Source organism: Haemaphysalis longicornis, unplaced genomic scaffold (genome assembly GCF_048455015.1).
Source record: "Haemaphysalis longicornis isolate Haplotype H1 unplaced genomic scaffold, Haemaphysalis longicornis Haplotype H1 scaffold_10, whole genome shotgun sequence".
Lineage (NCBI taxonomy): Eukaryota > Metazoa > Arthropoda > Arachnida > Ixodida > Ixodidae > Haemaphysalis > Haemaphysalis longicornis.
The window spans coordinates 74,867,727-74,890,143 of record NW_027526204.1 but is presented as its reverse complement, the minus strand read 5'-3'; the positions used below and the strand labels follow the sequence as shown (position 1 = coordinate 74,890,143).

Sequence of the window (22,417 nt, the reverse complement as noted above, 5' to 3'; positions counted from 1 at the left end):
AACGTGCCAGAGTTCGCCGCGGAATGGCTTCCTGCACGTTGTTTGTGCGGTGTTATACGCCCTGTTTCAAGGTCAGCGTCCTTGGGCGTCACCAGATATACGCAAATGTACATGGGTGCACAATTCTGAGCCCTTGCGGGTTGGGCCTTTGGCTCGCTTATTATTGCGCTTCAAAATATGCCCCCTTCAAAGTCACCCTGTTTGGAACTCAATAAATACACGCGAATGATAGGGGCGGGGGTGGATTCTAAGCGGTTGTGCCGTGAAGCTTCTCCCTCTTGCTTATTATTGCGAAAGTCACAGCCCATTGAGGGAAAAGGACGGAGTTTGTAACAGAATAAACGGCATTTTCGGAAGCATTCCGCAAAGCTGGCCGTTCATTGCGGTAGCTTTATCTCGGCAGCAGCGAAAAGTGGCCCCCACGCCAGTGCACCACAGATGAAGGTTGCGGATTAAAGGAGCCAAACAAGCGAAGAAAGAGAGAGAAAAAAAACTTTTATGGATGAGCATGAGGACTGTTCTTATCAGGGCACTCACCCGATAGAAAGAATACCTATTTCAGGATACTCAGAATACGACTTCATGTCCAAGCCGTCTTTACGAAGTATTGATGTGATCCAAGGTCCGAATGGGCCAGACGAGCCACCCAGTGCTCATAACAGGCGGAGGTCATAAATTCGGTTTTTTTAATTGATCACCTGTGGTCTGTAGTTTCATTGCTCGTCTACATCTGACAGAATATGGTGCCGAATTGAAAGCGTAAACACATTGAGCGGGGAGATAGCATGGACGAGGGTGCTATAGAGATAGACTACGTCTGAAGTCTCTTGAGAGTGCTGGCTTCTTAGAGGGACGGCTTTTCATGGTGGAAGCGGGAGTGGGATGCTTGCGAGAGGCAGTGATGGGTAGAGAGCGGGCTCAAATTAATTACATGCCAGAGTTGTGCACGAGGAGTACGGGGAGGAGTACGAGGTGTACGATCGGCATTCGTGAAGTGCATGCAGTAATATGTTATCTGGCTTCACGGGGCGATACACCTTCCTCTTCCTAAAGGTACAATGGGGCCTCATTGTTTCGTGCGTTAGTGAGCAGGAAATTGCGGAAATAGGGTCCCATCAATATTTTCATCCTCAACCGGCATCATCACTCACATTCGTATCGTCATCTTGACTAAAGGCAACGCACGCGGATGTTCAGATATGAAATTTTTTCTGGGGTGACCTCCCGATACCTGCACCGTTAGAACTCCCAGTTGCACATTGCGCGTTTCACTGTATTTACCCTTACGGCAAAATGTGCAGTTCTTTTGCTCGGCTATGGACAATTCGAGGTTCAGAGAATCAGGTGAAACTCGGAGATGTGTCTCAAAGTTTCGGCCACTACTTTGGTTGCGGTATGTGCCCGACCAAATTCGAGATGTACTTGGCACACATAAAGGAGCAATAACTATATTTTCTATCATGCACTATGAATCCTGCCATTTTGAATCGTGCTAGGTCTTCTGTCGGCAGACTTTGCACACAATAAGCTTGCAAAAAGAGAACCAGAGGAATAAAAAAGTCCGTGTTTTCCTAAGTTGTACTTTCACAGTTCTCCTCGTCCAGACCACTCGCGCAATCCTTCTCTCCGTCGCACCGCCACCGGGTAGGGACGCACTCCACGTCCTTCGCTCCCGCTTCTGGATTGCAGGCGAACAGACCTGTAGCGCACCTGGGCTGGCCCTTGCACGTTTCCGTGCCTTCGTCCGAACCGTCTTTGCAGTCCGGGTCACCGTCACATTTCCAAAGACCCGATATGCAGTGGCCGCTCTTGCGACTAAAGTCACCCTCTGGACAAATGTAATCCTTGCAGTTATCCTCGTCGGAGCCATCTTGGCAGTCCTTGTCGCCATCACATCGAAACCTCACAGGGAAGCGCTCGTCTTGAGTGGCGCACTTGAATTCCTTCGTCGAACAGGAACTGCTAGTATTCACTGTCTCCCTCAGGGTGAGAGAGTCAGCCCCTGCGAGAACTGCAGCGAAGACGAAAGACATACACCACAGCATCATGGAAGCCGGAACAAACGAATGATGACTGGCTTCACAACTTTGCTGTTACCAACTAGGAAAACTCAAATCTCTGCACGAATGTCCACAGGCCGTAAACTCGCACTTGCAAAGTGGCCTCCTAAAGTGAACTGTTCTGGGCAAGCACATTAGCACGTTAGGCTGCACACCATATGCCGGTGGGCAGTTTCATATAATGAGCAGAGCTAATGCAGAATCTAATACCTTCCCCCACCTTTATTTTTTTGCCACTTCTGAAAAATAGTTATGGTCGCCAAGAAGCTTGTGTAGATGAAAAAATTTGATGCCCTCGCCACATGCCAGGAAGAATGGTAATGACAAAAAGGTTTTCGTGAAGTCCTAAAATAAGCATATTCCGTTCTATATATAGCGGTCTAGCGAGGGCTTATATAAATCATGGTCGCGTTCGGCGACACCAAGCTACAGGAAAGGGCGGGAAGCTGGGAAGCAACGACAAGGGGGCGTGTAAAAGCACCAGAGGTCCCCGCGTAATTGCTTCCTGAACTTTCTTTTGCGGTGTTATACGCCCCGCTTCAAGGTCAGCGTACTTGGGCGTTACCAGACATACGCAAATGCATGTGGATGCACAACCCTGATCGGTTACCACTTGGGCCTTTGGTTTGCTTATTATTACAAAAACAACACACGGCCCATATAGGGGAAAACCCAGAGTCCAGTGTCGGTAACCGAAAAACCAAAGCCTCTTTCTTAAAAGAAAGATGGTTAAAAGGCGAACGTTGTTCCCGTGCAACCTCATGAAATGTCCAAAATTGTAACTGCGTCGACCGTGTCGGAATGAAAGAAATCATAAATACGTCGCCTCGATAACGCGAGGGACCCAGGTTCGATTCCGCCATTAGGGATTCATAGCAAGTTTCGCTTAAAAAACTGGCATTTAGAAAGCGTTCCTTAGCACGAGGCGTTCCATAGCGCGACCTTCAACTCGGGAGTAAAGAGAGTTAGCCGTTAACACCAGCACAGCGCGGATGAAGGGAGTGGAAAAAGGCAGCGTAACCATGGAACAGACAAGCAGCTCAATTCAGCGTTGCCATGAACTCTTCTATTACATGGTGCAGGAAAACGTAGTGGCGCAAGGAATAGGAAACAGATCCAAACCATGCAAAAGTGTTGTGGTAGGCTAGAAAGGAAAGCGTCTCGAACAACAAAATTACACTGCCCTTAGACAACGCTGGTAAAAAGGAACTCACCTCTGGCATTCAACTGGACATTCATGTTGCCTTATCTACAAAGAAAGAAGTGCTGACATAATGCTTCTATTAAAACACGCCTTCACATTCAAAAAGCGGAAGCTATATTGCTGTAGGTTGTCAGCGCAATATTTGCAAGTGAAATAATTGTCAGGCATTCGGACGGATCTAATATCCGCAATATTTTTGTGTTGACAGATAAAAACTGAATAAATGTATATCAGCAACTGATGCACAGATTCCGGAGATTACTTAACAATTGGCTTAGTTTCCTTCCCGCATTCAGCAACTAACATTGATGCATTCATCTTGACATCAAAGAGGCGTAAGTGCGTGCTCAACAATGTGGCAACTGCGCACGGGACGCAAAGGAGAACAGTGACCTCCGCACCTCGATTAGTACTTATCGGCCTTGCTCAGCTATGTATTTTGCGCGGCCGACGCCATTGTTCTGTTCTACGCCATTGTTCCACGCCCCTACGAGCGGGCTATCTCCATAACAGGCGCCTTTACTCCTATTCGCCATGCATGCCACAAAAATAATTAATTTCCTGTTGTTTCTCTCTACTGTGCACTGGTGACGTGCTATAAAAGTCTCAGCCTGGTGATTAGCGGCATTTCTCTGTTCGCGGCAGAGGAGGCGCACGCATCATACGGAGCACTCATTTAGCCTGGAGGCTCGTAGGCCACCTTCTTTTGCAGCGAGAGCGTGTCAAAAGCTGGCACGTCACCCAAAGAACCAACGGGCGTCTCATCTTCGACGGCATCTCAGTACAAGCGACTCCTCATACGTGAGTGGAAAGCCTGCGAATCAAGTTATTCAACGTCCTGCAACTGTTTACTGACAACATGACCTCGTCGAGCACTTCCGCTTTGATGCGACTCCTAATCAAAGAGGTTATTTTCGCCTCAGTTGTCGCTACTGCGCAGTCCTTCGCGCTGTTGGGAGCATTCAGTGGCCAAGAATCCTGCTCGGCGGAGCAGTTCCACTGCGTCTCGTCCAACCTGTGCATCGACAAGGATTGGCGATGCGATGGAGATCGTGACTGCAGTGATCACTCGGACGAGAATGACTGCACGGCTCCCTGTACCGAAGGACAGTTTCTATGTGGCGACGGCCTTTGTGTGGGGCGCAGATATAGATGCGATGGTAGTCGGGATTGCACGGACGGCTCCGATGAAGCCGACTGTACGGACACGAAGGATTGTTCTCAAAAGCAGTTTGCTTGCGACGATGGTCGTTGTGTGCCGTACTGCTGGGAATGCGACGGTTACCACGACTGCATGGATGGCTCGGATGAAGATCCGGTTAAATGCAAGAACAGGACGAATGGCTGCGGTGCAGAGGTGATGGCCTGCGCTATCCAGAAAGGGGATTTCAAGTGGCTGCCAAGCAAGTGGCGATGCGACGGAGAGAAGGACTGCCCTGATGGCTCAGACGAGGAGGACTGTGAAAAGGATGAATGTACGACGGCTCAGTTTGCATGCAAGAACAGAAATTGTATACTGCGGAAGTGGCGATGTGATGGAGATGACGACTGCACCGACGGTTCCGACGAAAAGGACTGCGAAACTGCGACGTGCTTTGGGACTGAGTTTCGTTGCAAGAGTGGTCAGTGCATTCCGGACGAACGCTTGTGCGATGGTGGCCGCGACTGCTCCGACGCCTCGGACGAGGACACGACAATTTGCCCGAAAGGACCGACGGGCTGTCTATCGAAGCAGTTTGCTTGCAATCCTCAGAATGGCAGCGTCATGTGCTTGCCTATGAGGTTTCGCTGTGACGAAGAAAATGATTGCCCCGATGGATCTGACGAGCATGACTGCGACGCACCGCGCACAATCTTCCTTTGATCGCACGTTGAAGACACGGGGCCAGACGGCGAAGACGGAGCAGAAGAGACCAGGGCAGGTGCAGTAGAGTTATAAGTTGGGCGACTAAGCCGATGCTAAGTCTGCTGTCTGCCCTTTAAAATAATGGCTTAGCGTGCAATGTTACCATTGTTGTTTGTACTGTAACGAGGTATCCCAAATATATATATTTTTTAAGCATTCTACGAACCGGGGTTTCTGGTTTTCTGCGTTGAAGCTTGATATTCCCCGTAGTCCGCGACGCGTACTCGAAACGGCAGTTAGCACGCTCGGGATTTCCACAGTTATTCGTCGGCACCAGCCAACTGGAAACACTGGGGTAAGGTTAACATGCGTGTGTAGGTCGCAGGAGTATGAAATGGCGTGCCCCATGAATTATAAGGATGCAAATATTTGTTGCAGAATGTTTCCAAATCATAAAACGAAGTTTCTTTTGTAAAGTATTCACAAAAGTGAGTCTTGGCATAGACCCCATAGAAAAGAATATGAAATGGTTTCTGCGGTGTCAATAGCAAGAAACGTGTTTCAACTTTTACAATATGATTTTTAGACAGATTGCTAACCACGCACATACAGCTTCATTACTGCGGAAACGAGGGAAATAAAAATTAAAACGAATTGACGGAGATCTTTGATTAGAGAAAGTTGGTGACGGTAAAATTAACAGTTTTTACTTATTTATTTATTCCTCAAAGGTGTCATCGGTATCTTAAGTGAAGAGTGGGAACTAAAGGACAGTTAAAACTTGCTTTAGTTCAAGTCAGGGTTCTACGCGCGGTGGGCGGCGCTGAAATACCGCCAACCTATCCAATGCAACGCCCACTTCTTTCTATAGACCACCCAAGCCTATGTTGACACATTTGAAACGCGCACGTGGGGAACTAAACACGGCCACTGTGCGAACCAACGGTAGCTCGCTGGACCTCCCGCCACCTGATTACAAGAAAAGAGGATGAACGAGTGGCATTGAAGTCTCAAAGGTTGTCCGCTCCATGCAAATCTTGGAGTCAATGCTTTTGCTTATCACTTTTTTGTATTTTAAGAGCTTCCACTCTTTACCATACCGCAGCACCACAATACCCGGTATTCTATCAGAGCTGTTCATTTTGTGCGACGAAAATTTGTAATTCTTTTCTTTAACATATTTTCCCACCTTGTTCTTGAAATGTCATATACTAAAAAGTTTCTGGAGAGAACCCCGCTCCAAATATAGCAACAGCAATAGATGGTATTTCAGCAACTACGGGGTGCCGATGCAATGGCCTGATTGAAGTTCGGCTGGCCAGAGACAGTCACAGCGGCTCTCGGTAGGTCATCGAAGCCTCGAGAGGTGCGGAGGAAAAATGACTGTTGAAACTTCTTAGTAGGACACGCTCTGGATGACTGCGTTATAAAGACCAGTGCGGAAGATGTGGTGAGCTTGTTGCGTGTACTCATTTCGAGGTGACAGGGAGTGGGAGAGTTTATGCGAGAGACAGATTCGGGATATCTCATGAGCAAAATGAAGTGCAGAAACAGTAAGCAAAAGGAAGAAAATAAAAAAACTGTCGCAGCTTGCACAAGTGGTGGCAGGCTGGATGAACAGCAAAGCTGGCAGCCCCTCTATTTTCGTCGGAGACCCTGTTGTGCTGTGGGGGCAAAATGTTTTGTAGGCTTTTTTTCTTTTTTCGCCCCAAAAGTAACCCATTTGGCTTTAATACTTGTAAAAATTCCTATCTGCACTTTTTTTGGTAGCTGTCGCGCACTGCGTGACACCACAGTCAACAGTGGAGCGAGAGAACGCACTGAAAAATGGCGAAAAGCCCTAGCCATGCCTCTTTGGAGCGCGCTGCCCTGGACGGGTTACGTAATCTCCATAAACAACAAATTGCATAAATCACATTTTTAAAGCATGTTAACTTCTCCTCAAAACATTACCACCATGTTACGGGGGCAACGCCAGAGCTCGCGTCTCCGGAGTTTCGCTCAAGCTAGGGCCTTCTGGAATAGTACCCCTGATAAAACCGGTGGCCACTTAACGTTATCCATGCTTACCACACGTAAAAGATGTGCACGGTTGCAGACGACACCGTGCCATCGATTTTCCTGTCGACAAAGCACCCCTGCACTGAGTCTCAGTGGCAGTGAAGCAGTCACCACGATATGCAGAAAAAAGTAGCTGAAGCTGTGGTGGACGTTAAAGGGACACTGAAGTGAATTTGTCAAGCTCCCGTTTTTGCTTGCACTGCGTAGACTGGCTCAAATTAGCACACTTTTCATCGTTTATCCGGTTGACAAATCGGTAATTATTTTACAAAGCGCGAAAGAAGAAAAACTACCATGCGCGGTTTGCGGCGGTCACAGCCACGGCGGTCACAACGGCGGTCACAACGTCACAGCCAACTAAGGCTGTGACGTTGGGAGGAGGGGCGCCGTGATTGGACGATGCCCAAGGTTAGCAATCAAACAAGTTTCGGTTTCGGTTTCGGTTCTGTAAAACATAACCAATGGCGTTCTTGGATGGGCATTCTCAATATCTCAGTAATCATCGTACCGCGCTTCTGCCATGTTGTCGGCTGTAAAATGCACAAGATAAGCCTCCCAGGACGGCTTGTAGTCGTAGAATTCACTAGCCGAGACCTACGCAGTGCATGAACGCCCTCCGCGTACCCGCAGACGCCCAAATGTCATGCGCTTTTCCCCCATATTTGGAGCTTGCCTCCCTCATGCCTGTATCGTAAAAAGCGTGTTCGCACCAGGCCAAGGGTCTGTTCATTCTGGCCTGTGCCCACTGCCTGCAAGCAGTCGGTGCTTATGGCAACAGCACGCGAACGAGAACTCGCTAGCGCGCCAGTGCCAGCCTGCGCGCGTTTTGTGAACTAGTTCGTGTAGCCATGAACGTTGCGGCCCAAAAAAAGGTGAACTCAACATAGAAAACATCGGCGGAAAACAAAAAAGTTAACTTACAAAAAAAAAACGCACGTAGCCGCGGGGATTCGAACTCGTGACTTGCAAAACATTTGCGGTGACACATCTAGCGCCCCAGACCACTGAGCCACGGAGCGGGACGCGAAGGCCACACTAATATACGGTATATATTATACAACCGGTTTACACTTTTATTTAGTTTTGGCATTTCAAGCAGCTTAGGTGACTATTTGTTGTACTGCGCTCGTGCAGTAAGCGTCGCCCGAGTTTCCACAGTAGCTCACGTCTAGCAATTGCATTTCGTAGACGGAAAAGCGTTCGCAGATGCGTAGTCGTGCTGCTGACCGCTGTGCTTGTTCGCCCAGCGCAAAAACGTCCTTCCCGCGCCCTAGTTTTACGCTGTACGGTAAAAATATCAGTTGATTTTATTTGCTTAGTACCTATATTGACTTCGCTGACTCTTCTCCTGCCTTCAAGAGGCCTTATATTTTCCTACTGGCGTACCAGTCAGCGAAGCGTCGCTTGTGCGCTTGTGCAGCGCTTGTGTGAAGCGACCTTGACTTGGAGCTAGATACAGTGTACAAACAAACCAAGTAAAGAAAGGCACATTCTTCCATTCACAAACGTGTCCTGGCTTCGTTTCAACTAAGCGAACGAATTGCGACCAAGCAATTTTTTTAACCTCCTTGACTGCGACGACCCGCCGGCGGCCGGCGGACGAAACGCTGGGCCGACTGACTCTGTCGGCCGGGGAGCCGTGCAGTAGCCAATTGCCAGCTCATCCCCTCCTGACGTCACACGAAAACGCCACAGAAAATGGGCGAGCGTAAAGAGAGGAGGACAGCGTTTTCGAATTAGTTTTTCTACTAAATAAAATCGCCTAAACGCGCCTAGAGTGGTCGAAACATGGCCTGGGGACTCCGGACTACAATTTGCGCTAGTAATCCCGCAATGTTTACATATCACTTCAGTGTCCCTTTAATGCACGCTAATGTTTCATTGCCATGAATAGAGACCGGAACTTTAGACAAAATGCATATCTTTTCCTTTTTTTTTTTTTTTGAAAGAGAAAGTTTATTACAAGGAAGGATTACAAACATATTAGTATGCAGACGAGGGTCCCAGAGTCAACTGACTGAAAGGGGACCCTCGATTACAAATACATCAACCAAATTGTGTAGATGCAGCAAAGGGGCGAAAGAGCCCAACAAATCAATATGCATTATAAAACACACAAGAAATTAGCATTTTATGTACAAACATACGAAAGGTAGCTATAATTGTAGATATAAAAAAAGTAAAAAAATCAGTTCGTGAATGACACAAATGAAGCAAATCAGTTCGTGAATGACACAAATGAAGCAAAGGCACATGAGAACATTTGGTATACCGTAAGGAAAAACACAGAACAAGATCCTAATAACAGCAAAAGAAATCCTCTAAGGTTTTTTTTAAAGCAACCAAGTGATGGGGATGATTTGACAGCAGTAGGCAAATTATTCCAAAATTTCACAGCTGAAAAAGAAGTAGTTTTCTTACCGTAATTAGTATGAACAGGTGGTAGTAACAAATTGTTATTACTTGAAAACCTGGTTACGCTTTTACTGCGTAAAACACTTACATCAAAGAGATCATAAGAGAGGTTATAGTGCAATAATTTGTAAAAAAGAATACCTAAGTTATATTGAAATAGCCCATTAATTGATAGTATATTATTCTGACGTAGAAGTCGTGAGGCGGAGGAACGACATGGACTGAATGTTATAATGCGAATACACTGGTTTTGTATATGTTGAACAGATGAAACGTGAGAGGAGTAAGTGTTGCCCCATGAAACAATACCGTAATGAAAATGACTGTGAACAAAAGCAAAATATAAAGACAACAGGGCTAAATGAGGGAAAAAGCGCCGAGCCTTGATTAAAGCTCGAATCCCAAAAGATGTTTTCTGCTTTAAATGGGAAAAGTGAGAACTAAATGTAAGGTGCGGGTCGAGGTGAATGCCAAGAAATGTAACGTGGTCGCAAGGTGTGATTAAATGAGACCCAAGATGTAATTCGGGAAGAAAACCGATGGTTTTCTGATGAGATCTAAAGACCACAAATTTAGTTTTTTCCGGGTTAATAACTAAATTGTTTACGCGGCACCATTTTACAACGTTGTTAAGTACTGCATTCAAGTTAGCGGTAAGGCAAATTATCGATTTATTAGATAAAGAAATGGTAGTATCGTCCGCATACAAGACACAGTGAGAAGAATTAAGACAATACGGAAGGTCATTAATATACAATATGAAAAGTAAAGGGCCGAGGATAGATCCCTGAGGTACACCTTGGTCAAATGTTCTTGTTTCAGAAAAAGTGTCAGCCACGTGTACGGTATATTGTCGGTTAAGTAAATAGCTTTTCAAAAATGTTAGTGGTGGACCGGTAATGCCGTAAGCTTCTAATTTTTTAAATAAGATATTATGATTAATCGTATCAAACGCCTTAGTAAAATCTAGAAAGACTGAACCCACAAAATTTCCAGCGTCAATTGATTTTTTAATGAAGTCGGTTAGTGAAAGCAATGCTAGGTTGGTGGAACGTCCAGACCGAAAACCGAATTGACATGGATTAAGTAGATTGAATTTATTGAGGTAACTGTTCAGTCGTTTGGAAAATATCTGTTCTATTAGTTTACTAAGACAAGAGAGAATGGAAATTGGGCGGTAATTAGATATTAATAGTCGGTCACCTTTTTTAAAAACAGGTATTATTTTAGCTTTCTTTAGAAAAGATGGAAAAGTACCAGATCTAAAGACAAGATTTATTATATGGCTAAGAGTATTTATGATTAAATCAGCAACTAACTTCAAATGGCGGATAGAAATGTTATCTAGACCTGGGCTGGTATTTTTCAATGAGGCAAGGGTAGCGAACACTTCTTCTGGTGTAACCGGGAACAAAAAGAAAGATTGGGAAGCACGGGGCAAACCAAGTTGCGCATTTAAAGGCTGAGGGGTATTGTGATAAACGGATGAAAAATATTCGCAAAAGGCTCCAGCAATATGAGGTGGTTCCATCAGGCTTACTCCATTGTATATAATTTTTGATATAGAGGCGTTAGCTGCAGTTCTATTAAGGAAGGTATTAAAAAGATTCCATTGTTTTTTTGGGTTGTTATGGTGTTTAGCAAATTCATTTTCATAATAGCGTTTTTTAGCCTGTTTTAAGAGGATGTTTAGGAGGCAGCAGTATTTCTTATATCGCTTCGCTAGATTAGAATTAAAGGGCTGTCTTTTGGTTTTTTTGTACATATTTTCCTTTTTCCGCATGCTTTCTAATAACCCTTTAGTCATCCATGGATTGTTCGGATAGCTAAATCTCTTTTTACATTTAAGCGTGGTAGTACTTGATGATACGGCTTTTAAAATTGCAGAAGAAAAGTTATGCAGTGCTGCCTCTGCGTCATCCATTGAATTAATGATAGACCAATCAGTCGCCCGGATCACTTCTCTAAATTGAACTTCATCAAAAACAGATGTGAAGTGTGAATTACGTTTTTCCGGGATGCACGCGTCAAAAATAAGCAAAATGGGAAAATGATCGGTGATATCTGTTTCAAGGACGGCAGAAAAGGGTTGGGGAGATATGTTAGATAGCGCATGGTCTATTAATGTACGTGGACCATTGAGCACACATCTCGTGGGCGCATGTATCAAAGATTCAAGTCCGAATCCAGTAAAACAATCTGTGTATGCAGAGTACGATTTAGATTCGGTGTCAAGTAAGTTAATGTTGAAGTCGCCTACTAACAGAACGTCCTTATTTTCAAGTGATAACTGGTTTAGAATGGTATCAAGGTTCAGTAGGAATTCAGTCAAAGAAGATGAAGGGGAACGATAAATGCAACCAATGACTAAAATTTTGTTATGTGGAATAAGTGATTGATTAGTTTCAATCCACGCCGATTCACAAAGGTTTGCGGTAAACGATAGATCATGTCTGCGTCTGTAGGGAATATCAGGCGAAACGAAAACTGCTGTACCTCCGTGGCTATCAGAAGTTCGATGGCAGTACTCTGCTTGATAAGATGGGAAACTGTACAAATTACTGTCAGAATCAGAGAGCCAAGTTTCAGATATGCATATGAATGAAAATGAATGGTTTAGCGCAGCGATGAAACTATCGATGGTGTCAAGATTTCTTTTAAGGCTTCGTGCATTAAAGTGAATTAAGGAGTGGTTGTTGCTAGAAAGACGGAATTTCGCATCTTCGGGGGACAGCAAAGCCATCGGCTGCAAGGTGTTTGCAGTTTTTCAGAAGGGTACATGACTCAGAATTATGTGAAAACCCGCAAGTCACGCTCAGACGCGATGCGAAATACTTTGCTGTCTTCTGTTTTGCGAGCCTTAATGCGACAGTTGTCTGTCCACAGGAATTGCCAGCGATGTTCTTTCTTGAGCGCTAAAGCCTTAGCAAACAATTTCTTGTTATCGAAGGTCAAATGCTCGTTGACAAACACAGGGACATCGGTTTTCCCAGAGAACCCAATGTTGCTCGTACACAGCTTTGCCTTCCGTGCTTTCCGAAGAAAGTCATTTTTCTTTTCACGTGAGCAAAAACGAACGATTATGTTTTTTTCATTCTGATTTTTTGACATAGTAGGTACCCGGTGTACGATGTCAATGTCAGTTGGCTCAACTGGGCACTCGACAGCATTTGCCATGCATTGCAAAATGGCATGGCAGTCTTCGCCTTCCGTTACAGGCACTCCCTTAATTTCAATGTTGTTGAGTCTAGAGTATTGCTCTAGCTCGGCCACCCTCTTTTCAAGTGCTGCGTTGCGTGCCAAAAGATCGTTGTTCGACGCTGTCAGCTCAGCCTGTTTGGCCTTCATCGAGTCATACTCTTTGCTCAGAAAGGTGACACTTTCACACAGCTGAACATGTTCACCGAGCCCCATGTTTTCTAGCTTCGTTTTAAGCTTCTCAGAAAGGGCCTCGATCATACCGTCCAGGTTCTCGTCAAGCAACGCCTCAAGCGCCGCAATCTTCTGAGCTAGCTCGGAAGTTTTAGGCATAGCACAGCAGAAAATGTACACAAGAACAACAAGATGCTGGGCAGCAGCACTCGCGGCTCAACAAGAAGTAATAGTGGGAATATTGACAACAACCAACCACCTGCAAACAGAGCAGAAGTGACTCAGCGAGTGTGTCCTGTCGCCGCAAATGCTGCTGCCAAATGAAGCCGGGGTTGCCGTGGATGCTGCTTTAAGACGCCTCCTGGTGGTCAAGAGAACAGCGCATGTGCAGCAGGCTGCAGGCAGCGCAGACTCAGAAGGGTGCCTGTAGAGCCAACGCTCAGACGCACACGTGCAGGGCAGTGGCGCAGGCGCGCGTGGATCAGCCCACGGAGGCAGGCGAAGCAGCAGAATCCAACGATGTTCAGGCAACCAGGCTGCAAACAGAGCAGAAGTGACTCAGCGAGTGTGTCCTGTCGCCGCAAATGCTGCTGCCAAAATGCTGCTGCCAATGCTGTCGCCGCAAATGCTGTCGCCGCAAATGCTGCTGCAAATGCTGCTGCCAAATGCTGCTGCCTTGAGTCCGTATAAAGCCTATTTGATATCTAAGCATTAAATAATTGAAAATTAACACTTTAAACAATACTTTCTGGTGCATATAAGTGCCTATTTAAAGGTTCGTGCCTATATGAGCTTTTTAGCGCCTAGAAATGTCTTTTTGGGTTATTTATTCGTTTTCGGGGTTTTTCACGCCTATGTTCCGCTAAAACTGTTATTTTTTCAGAACTCCGAAACTAGTCGTTTGACTCACCCTGTTCGCGAGGAGAATTCATGCGCTGTTACAAACACGGCGAAACACAGACTCCTGTGCTCGAGCCACCGCCATTGCGTCTTCAGGTGGCACGGAGCGACTAAAATGGGCGGCCAGAGGCCAGAACGCAGCGACAACACAGCCAAAGAAGCCGCCAGGTGTCAGCATGAGCTATGTTATTCTGTCCCGCAGTGTACTGGTACCAATGGAGAAGAATTGCCGACATGCCTTGTCCATTGCTAACGCAGTAAGAACACGCAACGAAGGGAATGAACATGACACAACCGCGGATGTACCGCTCAAGGTCAAGAATGCTGTCCAAGGAAAGCCACGTGGACATCTGTCATATGAAAGCTTTACGGTGACGCTACAAAAACGTACACAGTCAGCAGCCGATCCCTGGGATATTGGGAACCGTCAAGACGCAGAAAGTACAGCACGAGGGATGAACGGGAGAAATAAGTTATAGAACTTCAATCTGACCCCTTCTTTAGTCTCGTCGCACAAAATGTCATCTGTCGTGCCAGGTAACTTCGAAGGCCTTTCCAATCTAGGTCTAAGGGTTAGTTGAAAACATTCTTGCGTGCTTTGTAATGTTGTTATTCGGCATAAAGAGCATAACTACTAAGTGGTTTGATTCCCAGTAGATTTGCTGGGCATTCTTATAGAGGACGAGACGACTCAAATTTAACCCGGCGTCCTGGCACTTTACTGCGCTATCCATGCGATGCATCGGTGTTGTCGTCAAGGGGCAGTTACCGATTGGGCCTCTTCCACAGGAACCTGTTACTACCTGGTTGGAACACGGCTAAGAATGCGAGACTTCTACAACAAACACTTGTGGATTATTTACAGCTTTGCCGCAGACAAGAGCTTCGCGGCCCACCCTATTCTATACCACGCTACACTGCAGTGCAACTTGGCACATTCGTGTGCTTATTTCACATTCTCAGCAGAAGGCATTCAGCCCCGGGAAACTTGGGCACCACTCTAAATCAGAAGGCTGAGCTCATTTCGAATGTACGGGACAGGCCCGTATCCATTCCCAAAGGACCTAGAGACAGTTCAAATTATATATTTGTCTCTGGCATATCACATAAATGTATTGGACACTTCGTGCTACAAGAACGTCCGAAGGTTCTGAGCGGCAGACATTGATGTTCCAGATGGAATTAGACCATTGAGCATTTCAGAGTACAAGTATGCTCCGCCAACTTACCGTAAAGTTCCGAGCGAATGTCCACCCCTAAAACATCGCCCACCCACCTTTAGGTGCGAAATATTCAATTTACTAAAAGACTCCAAAGATCGCCCACCCATAAAATTCGTGGCTTTATCACCGATGTGTGAACAAAATAAACGCGAATCATCTATTCATGTGTTTATGCGGTCACTTATTTGTCCTTTCTGGCACTTGTGCTGAAAGTTTCCCATTTGGCATTTTTTCTTGATATATCAACAATTTTGGTTGTCCGTGCGGCCACTTTTTTTGTTTTCGCACCTGACCCGAAAAATCACCCATAGCGTGTTTCTAATTTGACATCTGCGTATTTTGGGTGGGCATTCTTTCGGAACTTAACGGTAAGTTGACCTTGACTGTTCTTTTTGAAACGGACGCGTTGTTATTGGGACCCAATGCGTTCTGTCAAACAAACAATGCATTTCCCCGTAGACTAGTTGGTCGACCGGAAATCCCTGATGAAATCTCTGGAAACAAGTTGCGTGCGTGAAGCCGGGCTTGTATTGTGTCCTAACGGTTACCTCGAATTCGTGATAAAGAAACGCTCCTAAATAAGAAAATAATACATCGATCCTGAAGAAGTACAATAGTATACCTTTATCTCATAAACAACGTATCGGCATACATTTAGATCGTTCATCGATGCGTTTACTTAGTGCGCGAAAAGAAAAAAAATCTCGCATGGGTTTGTTCTTCATTTGCAGTTTGGGTCTTTGAAGATTTGACGATCGAGGCGCAGTTTCAGCGAACGTGGTACATATATTTGACTTTCGCGCTTCACTCAGCTTTCTTTAGAAAGAAATGATAATTTTTTTGACGACAAATATCGCGTAAAGGACGTACAGCTTCATGCCGTTAAACATTGTCACGGCTGGATTTGGGTGGGTTTTAAGCCTTACATTTATTGCCGTATCACCCAAATTTTACGTAAATCTGTCGAAACGGTGAAATATGTATGGCCTATTTTTGTGAACAAAAGAAAATTAGTTTCCCATAACACAAGATTTGTCCGCTGTTTCCATTGCTAGAGAAAAATTTGATCTAAAATAGGTTGCTGAAGCAAAGGTAAATTGGACCTGACTGGAGTTTTCATGCCTATATACGCGAAATTGACACTTGGCAGTGACTAATAATGGTGCCTAAAACCGTGATTGTTTGTGCCTAAAGCTCTGGTATCTATTCATGAATGACTGCAAATCGGTTCAGTTCATACACGAAGCTGCCAAGACAAAGCGACGTTTTCGAAGTCCCCAGCAGTGCCCCATGTGTAGCGGAGCTTCGGCGTGCGCCTAGATCTAGTTAGGCCACACGCACTCTCGCAGCTGTTTTAAAAATACGGGTGAGCTCACACGTGCTTCAAATAGGTACGTAGTAAAGTAGGTAGTAAAGTAAAGTAAAGTAAAATAAGATTGTTTAACACACATGCTCTTGGTGCCTGTGAACCCCCGTGCGCCGGACAGTCGTTAGTGCAGCCATCTGGTGAAATGGCGTGAAACCTAAGACGCTGCGAAGTTACTAATGCCGTCACCAGATGACCCTTTCGTCAAAGCTCCAGGCTCCGCGCAGCAACTCTATCTGAAAGCTCTTTGAGCCACTGTGTCCACACATGAAAGGTCGATTAAATTGTGTAGCAAGCTGACCTTACAACTCCCAGTTCACATAGCCACGCAAACGCCTCCAAATACATGTTCTAAATAATAGAAGTGGACTCATTGAGGCCCACCAAGCCAGCAAACTGGAACGTGTAAAGCTAACCATCACCGGCGGACAGGTGATACAGGCGCACGGCAACCCCATCCTTACACCCACAAAACTTTACAACGAATTCCCCCAGAATGCAACTTATCATTTGTCCAGCATAACTAAACATGCATACAAGCTGCAACAAAAGGTTGCTACACCAAGATAGTCAAAGCCCTCTGCACTGAATATCCCAGAAGATGCGACACACGTTTCACAGACGCCAGCTAATACAGCCACCACAAAGCCTAGCTGTAGTGAAAACTCGTTAGTTCATCGGGAGAACTGCTCAGCTACCTCGCTATTCCCAAATGGAACGTCGCAACAACCGAAAATAACGCAATGTCTGTGGAAGAATCAACAAGCACGAAATCTGTCAGAGTAATCACCGACTGTCAAACCGCCTGCCGTCATATCATTCAAGGCAAGATATCCCAACCCGCAATCCGGATCTCCAGACAATTCACCTGCTCCCAGAGAGTAACGTCGTCTGGACCCACAGACAAGATTCCTTGAAGGGGAATGACGCAGTTCCCGTCGCTCCCCGAGTGCTCATGCCACGTGTATTCCCTAAAGACGGCAGCAGCCCAAACCAGGCGCTACAAGCTATCCCCCCCCGCTACCACGCCATTCGATCATCACCGCTTTTCAAGTGGTACACTCGCCCTCTCCTGCCCGTCCAACTTGGCACCTCGTGCATATGAAAGCTTTTCCCCACAGAACAAGCATCTACCGCACGTAGTGACTTAATATTGCACCAGGCATTCGTCTGTGCGACGCTGGCGAAAACGTGAGCGGGCCTGCGTGGGACTATGGTGTGCGTTCCCTGCCTAACACGTGGGTCGCGGTCCCTTCCTGAGACCCACTTGGCGCCGCCGACTCAGGGGCTCATCATCGCTGCCGTCCAGAAAACCCACAGTGAGTGCTGCCTAAGCGTACTGCTGCTGCGCCCAAATATCGCATTAGGGAGTATCGTAATCGCCAGCCAATGTTTTCACTTACTATCGTAAGAACCAATTCAACGAGCGTTCCTAACTAAATGAACTCGGGCGGGCTGTTAATTACTTATACTTTGCCCCAAATGTACCTATAGTTTTGTTTGCACTAAAAAACGTCGAGATGTATGACAAGCGCCAGCGGTTCCGAGTTTCGAACACTTATGAAACCGCTTGGCTTTCGAAGCCTCTGGGTTACTCCGCGACGACGGAACGCCGTGCTGCTCTACTTGGGTCCAGCGAGCCAGATACGACGACAAGGCAAGTTCCTGAAGTGCTCTGCAGTAAAAGCACATTGTTGCAGCTTGTTCCAGCGGCAAGCACCACTGCTCCCAAGCGGACGTGAGCGCTACCCACCATCTACATACGTTGCGGCCTGTCGGCTGCATGCCTTCAAACATGCCAAATAACAGCAATTTCATTTCATTTCATTTTTATTTCCTTAAGGACCCCACTGGGGGTATTACATAAGGGGTGGATACACAGGAAAAGAAAACATTTGAACACATTAATTTTCGCAACACAGGTGATTTGTAACATTTGCAATGAAGGATGATGGGCAGGTGGTTGAAACAATGGAGCAGGGAAGGTCGTTCCAATCCTTGACGGCGCGGGAAAAAAAAGAAGCGGAAAAAGTGACAGTTCTGTTGCGATAACGGGACACTTGAAGTGGATGGCTTGTGCGGTGTGAAATGTATGTCGGGGGGAGGATTTAAGGAGCTGCATTGAGGGAAGAATGAAAAAAATTATGAAAGAGGGAAAGGGTGGCGATACGGCGGCGAACAGAGAGGGGTGATAAACCGGATTGTGCTGTCAAGGATGAAACGCTGATGTCGTACGAGTACTGGGGTCGTTAATACGGGGTCGTTAATGAGGTATGTTTGGGCGGGTTCCATATGGGGGAGGCATATTCGAGTTTTGATCTGATGAGGGACTGATATGCCAGCAACTTCACATGTTTTGGTGCATAACGTAGGTGACGCTTCAAGATCCCAGAGTTTTATTTGCCGATGAAATGACGTTATTAATATGCGCATTCCAAGTAAGATCGCGATGCGATGTGACACCTAGATACTTGAAGGATGATTGTGACTGTACAGGGACGTTGGCGATATGATATGAAAAAATGAAAGGATTTTTATGGCGGGAAAACGTAAAAAGTTTGCATTTGTTAGGGTTAAGAGACAAAAGCCAATTATCGCACCATTAGTGAATGTGGTTATGATATTTCTGGAGAAGAGTTTGGTCGTGAGTGTTAGTTACTGTCCGATAGATTACACAGTCATCTGCAAACATGCGGAATTTGCAGGATACGGTGAGGGGCAAGTCGTTAACATATATTAGAAACAGGAGGGGGCCAAGAACTGAACCTTGAGGTACACCTGTTATTACTTTGAGATAGCGGAAGATTTATTATTAACATGCACGAACTGAGAACGGTTAGTTAGAAATGCTTTTATCCAATTTAGTACATTTGGGTCTAAGTTTAACTGGGATAGTTTTAGCATAAATCTTTGGTGGGGTACTGTGTCGAATGCCTTTGCGTAATCTAGAAAGATTGCGTCAGTTTGTAAGTTGTTGTCAAGGTTAGCATGCAGATCATGAAGAAATATTGCTAGTTGTGTTTCGCAGGATAATCCTTTCCTAAAACCATGCTGGCTGGGGTGAGAAAAGTTGTTAGAATCTAGAAAGCTTACAATCTGAGAGTAGATGACATGTTCCATGATTTTGCACGGGACGCTTGTTAAAGAAATGGGACGGTAGTTCCATGGACAGTTATTATCACCTGATTTGTAGATGGCAACGACCTTGCCCATGTTCCAGTCATCTGGAAGAATGCCTCTGGAGAGCGACTGCGCATACATCAAGCACAGAAATGGGGCGATGGTGTCAGGGATGTTTTTTAACACTTTTGAATTGATATCGTCGACGCTACCTGATGAGGACAGTTTCATGTTTTGAATAACACATGAAATACCATCTGCGCAAAAAACAATTGAACACATACAGGATGTCAACAGCACCGGCGAAGGAGGGGAATGTACGCTAGATTCGTTAGTAAATACAGATGAAAATGCGGTGTTAAAAACATCAGCGCATTGATTATCTGAAAGCACGTGACCGGAGTCATTAGTAAGGTGGATGGTGCTGGTACACCGAGGGTTCACGATTTGCCAGAATTTTCGTGTGCTATCGGTTAGCATGCCTGGTAAATCATTGTTCAAAAACGTATATTTCGTGTTACTAATAGCGGTGGTATATTATTTTTCGGCTGTGTGGTAATTCGCCCAAGCGTGAGGCGAATTTTGGTCCAAATTTTTTGTCCAATAATTTTTTGTCCAAACAAACTGAAGAAATTTGCACCATAACAGATGCACGGACCGCGAAGAAGTCTTGCAAGCATCTGTCTGCTCATTTCTCTTCCCGTTGGCCGCAACGAGTGTTCATGCATATATGGCAACAGCTAAAGGCCTTTGGCAAGTGCGAAACCAGTCGAGCGGGAAATGCCCGACAAAAACAAGCGAGGACTTTAACCTTTCTGCCTCGATCAGCCGCTTATCGGCCTTGCTCAGGTCCTTGGCATTTCCTGCGGCATGGGAGCAAGTTGCGCACGCCTGGTCATATGCCTGGCCTTGGTTTGTTCCGCCATATTTCCTGTGACCCGCCACACGTCTTAGCGCAATTATCAAGAAAACACTCTATCACCCTTTCCCTCACGCCAGCTACAAAAATAACGAATTTCCTGTTGTTTCTATTCCTGGCTTAGTGGGGGTGAGGATATAAAAGCTTCATCCCTGTAATCGTCGGCATTCCTCGAGACCTGTGGAGAAAGGCTGGAAGCACGGCCGTTCTCGAAGCAAGTGAGTTGTCGATCGTGAGCTGCAAACCAGCGGATCAAGCTATCAAACGTGCTGCAGCTGTTCTCTGGCAAACATGGACTGTTCGAGCTCCTTCTTGCGCTTCTTGGGCATGACGGTCCTTCTGGCATTGGTCATCCATGCTGCGTCGGCCTCTGCGCTGCTTGGGGCAGCAAGTGCGCGCAATTCTTGCTCGTTGGATCAGTTCAAGTGCATGACGTCCAACGAGTGCATCCCAATGGAACGACGATGCAACGGTGACCGCGACTGCACAGATGGCTCGGACGAACACGCGGCTACATGCCAGAATAAGACCACCAAATGCCCTTCAAAAACATTTTTCTGCCTGCTGCATAATGAGTTCGGCTTTTGTGCTCCCATAAGCTGGGTATGCGACGGAAAAAGCGACTGCCTGGGTGGTGTAGACGAACGTAACTGCGGGAATCATACATGCACGGAAGACCAGTTCGCTTGCAAGAATGGCACGTGTATACAGCGGAACTGGACATGCGATGGTGAACTTGAATGCGCCGATGGCTCGGATGAAGTCCCGGCTGTTTGCCAGAATGACACTACCAACTGCCCCTCCAAGAGGTTTGTCTGCCAGCTACGTGATGATTTCGGCATATGTGCTCCCGTAAGTTGGCTATGCAACAGAAAAGAGGATTGCCTTGGCGGTTCAGATGAACGTAACTGCGTGGATCAGACGTGCACGGAAGGCGAGTTTGCTTGCGGGAGCGGAAACTGCATACCGCGTAGCTGGACATGTGATGGTTATCGCGACTGCGCTGATTACTCGGATGAAGTTGCGGGTACTTGTTAGAACTGGACAACGTGCATTGCTTCAAGGCGTGTTATATTGCAAGCAACACGGATGAAGTGGAAGGTACCTGCCCCTACAATGAATCTGGGACGGAGATAGAGACTGCTACATGGTTCCAAACCGAGAAAATGACACAACATTTTAAAAAGCTGAAAAGTTAGAGTGGATCCACAGTCCGGGATCGATGTGTTGCTTTCGTCGTCATCCTCCGTGTCACTAGAAGAGTCTGAACCTAGAGTCGACAACTGGTCAACAGTGTATCCAACAGCACCGGAAAGAAACGAATTGAGAGATAAAGTACAGATGGATTGTATACGCGCTCCAGTAGTAAATGTTGGTCACCTAATTGGTGACTGTATTAGCGCAGATCACTGTACTATTTGGGAAAAATAAATGCATTCGGACAGGCTGTAGTACGTGGCTACCTGTAATTTTCTCAATGTGATTTCAGGATTTTCGCTGAATGAAGGTGAGAGTCCGGGAATGTTTTTTAGTGGTCTGATAAACGTTAGTAATGTTTTGGTACGTGAGCAGTGGTGTCCTAGCGGCAGTGACCGCAGGGGATTGGTGGGTCAGTTCGTGAACCCATTGATACGTGAAGTTGCAGCCTATTACAGTGGCATAGGCGACACGACATCCCTACGATATTCACTCGGTGATTTCTACTTTAGTGCTGAATTACTCGGAGTGACTTTGGTTCCACGCGACCTGGGAGTAAACTGTGGCAGGCAGCTGGAGAATCAGCAATGCTGACTTTGCTGAAGAAATAAAGCGGGCTAAGGCAAAGTCGAAATCTTCAGCGTCTCAATGGAATGTCGTTTGGACGAATGAGTATGAAATTAAATGGCTTCTGGGTATTGCCACCGCTACCGTCGTTTTGCTGTGAATGTTCG

General features: G+C 46.1%; 4 protein-coding genes across 4 annotated transcripts in view; 3 read left to right on the top strand and 1 right to left on the bottom strand.

The window, feature by feature from the left end:
* Window positions 1-1,571: 1,571 nt before the first annotated feature.
* Window positions 1,572-22,417, bottom strand: part of LOC144159900 (SCO-spondin-like) — a 41,056-nt gene continuing 20,210 nt past the window's right edge. Inside the window, exon 2 of the mRNA XM_077691555.1 lies at window positions 1,572-2,073. Within this exon, the coding sequence (XP_077547681.1) occupies window positions 1,572-2,073 (502 nt within the window). The remainder of the gene's footprint in view (window positions 2,074-22,417) is intronic.
* Window positions 3,900-22,417, top strand: part of LOC144158784 (uncharacterized) — a 42,001-nt gene continuing 23,483 nt past the window's right edge. The window contains exon 1 of the mRNA XM_077689921.1: window positions 3,900-3,959. The gene's annotated coding sequence lies outside the window, so the exon portion shown is untranslated. The remainder of the gene's footprint in view (window positions 3,960-22,417) is intronic.
* Window positions 3,926-5,254, top strand: LOC144158785 (uncharacterized). Its single transcript, XM_077689922.1, has one exon. It carries the CDS (start codon window positions 4,124-4,126, stop codon window positions 5,126-5,128), a length of 1,005 nt encoding a protein of 334 aa, XP_077546048.1. The 5' UTR covers window positions 3,926-4,123; the 3' UTR covers window positions 5,129-5,254.
* Window positions 20,670-21,937, top strand: LOC144158788 (uncharacterized). The gene has a single exon (XM_077689925.1). The coding sequence runs from the start codon at window positions 20,778-20,780 to the stop codon at window positions 21,522-21,524; it is 747 nt and encodes a 248-aa protein (XP_077546051.1). The 5' UTR covers window positions 20,670-20,777; the 3' UTR covers window positions 21,525-21,937.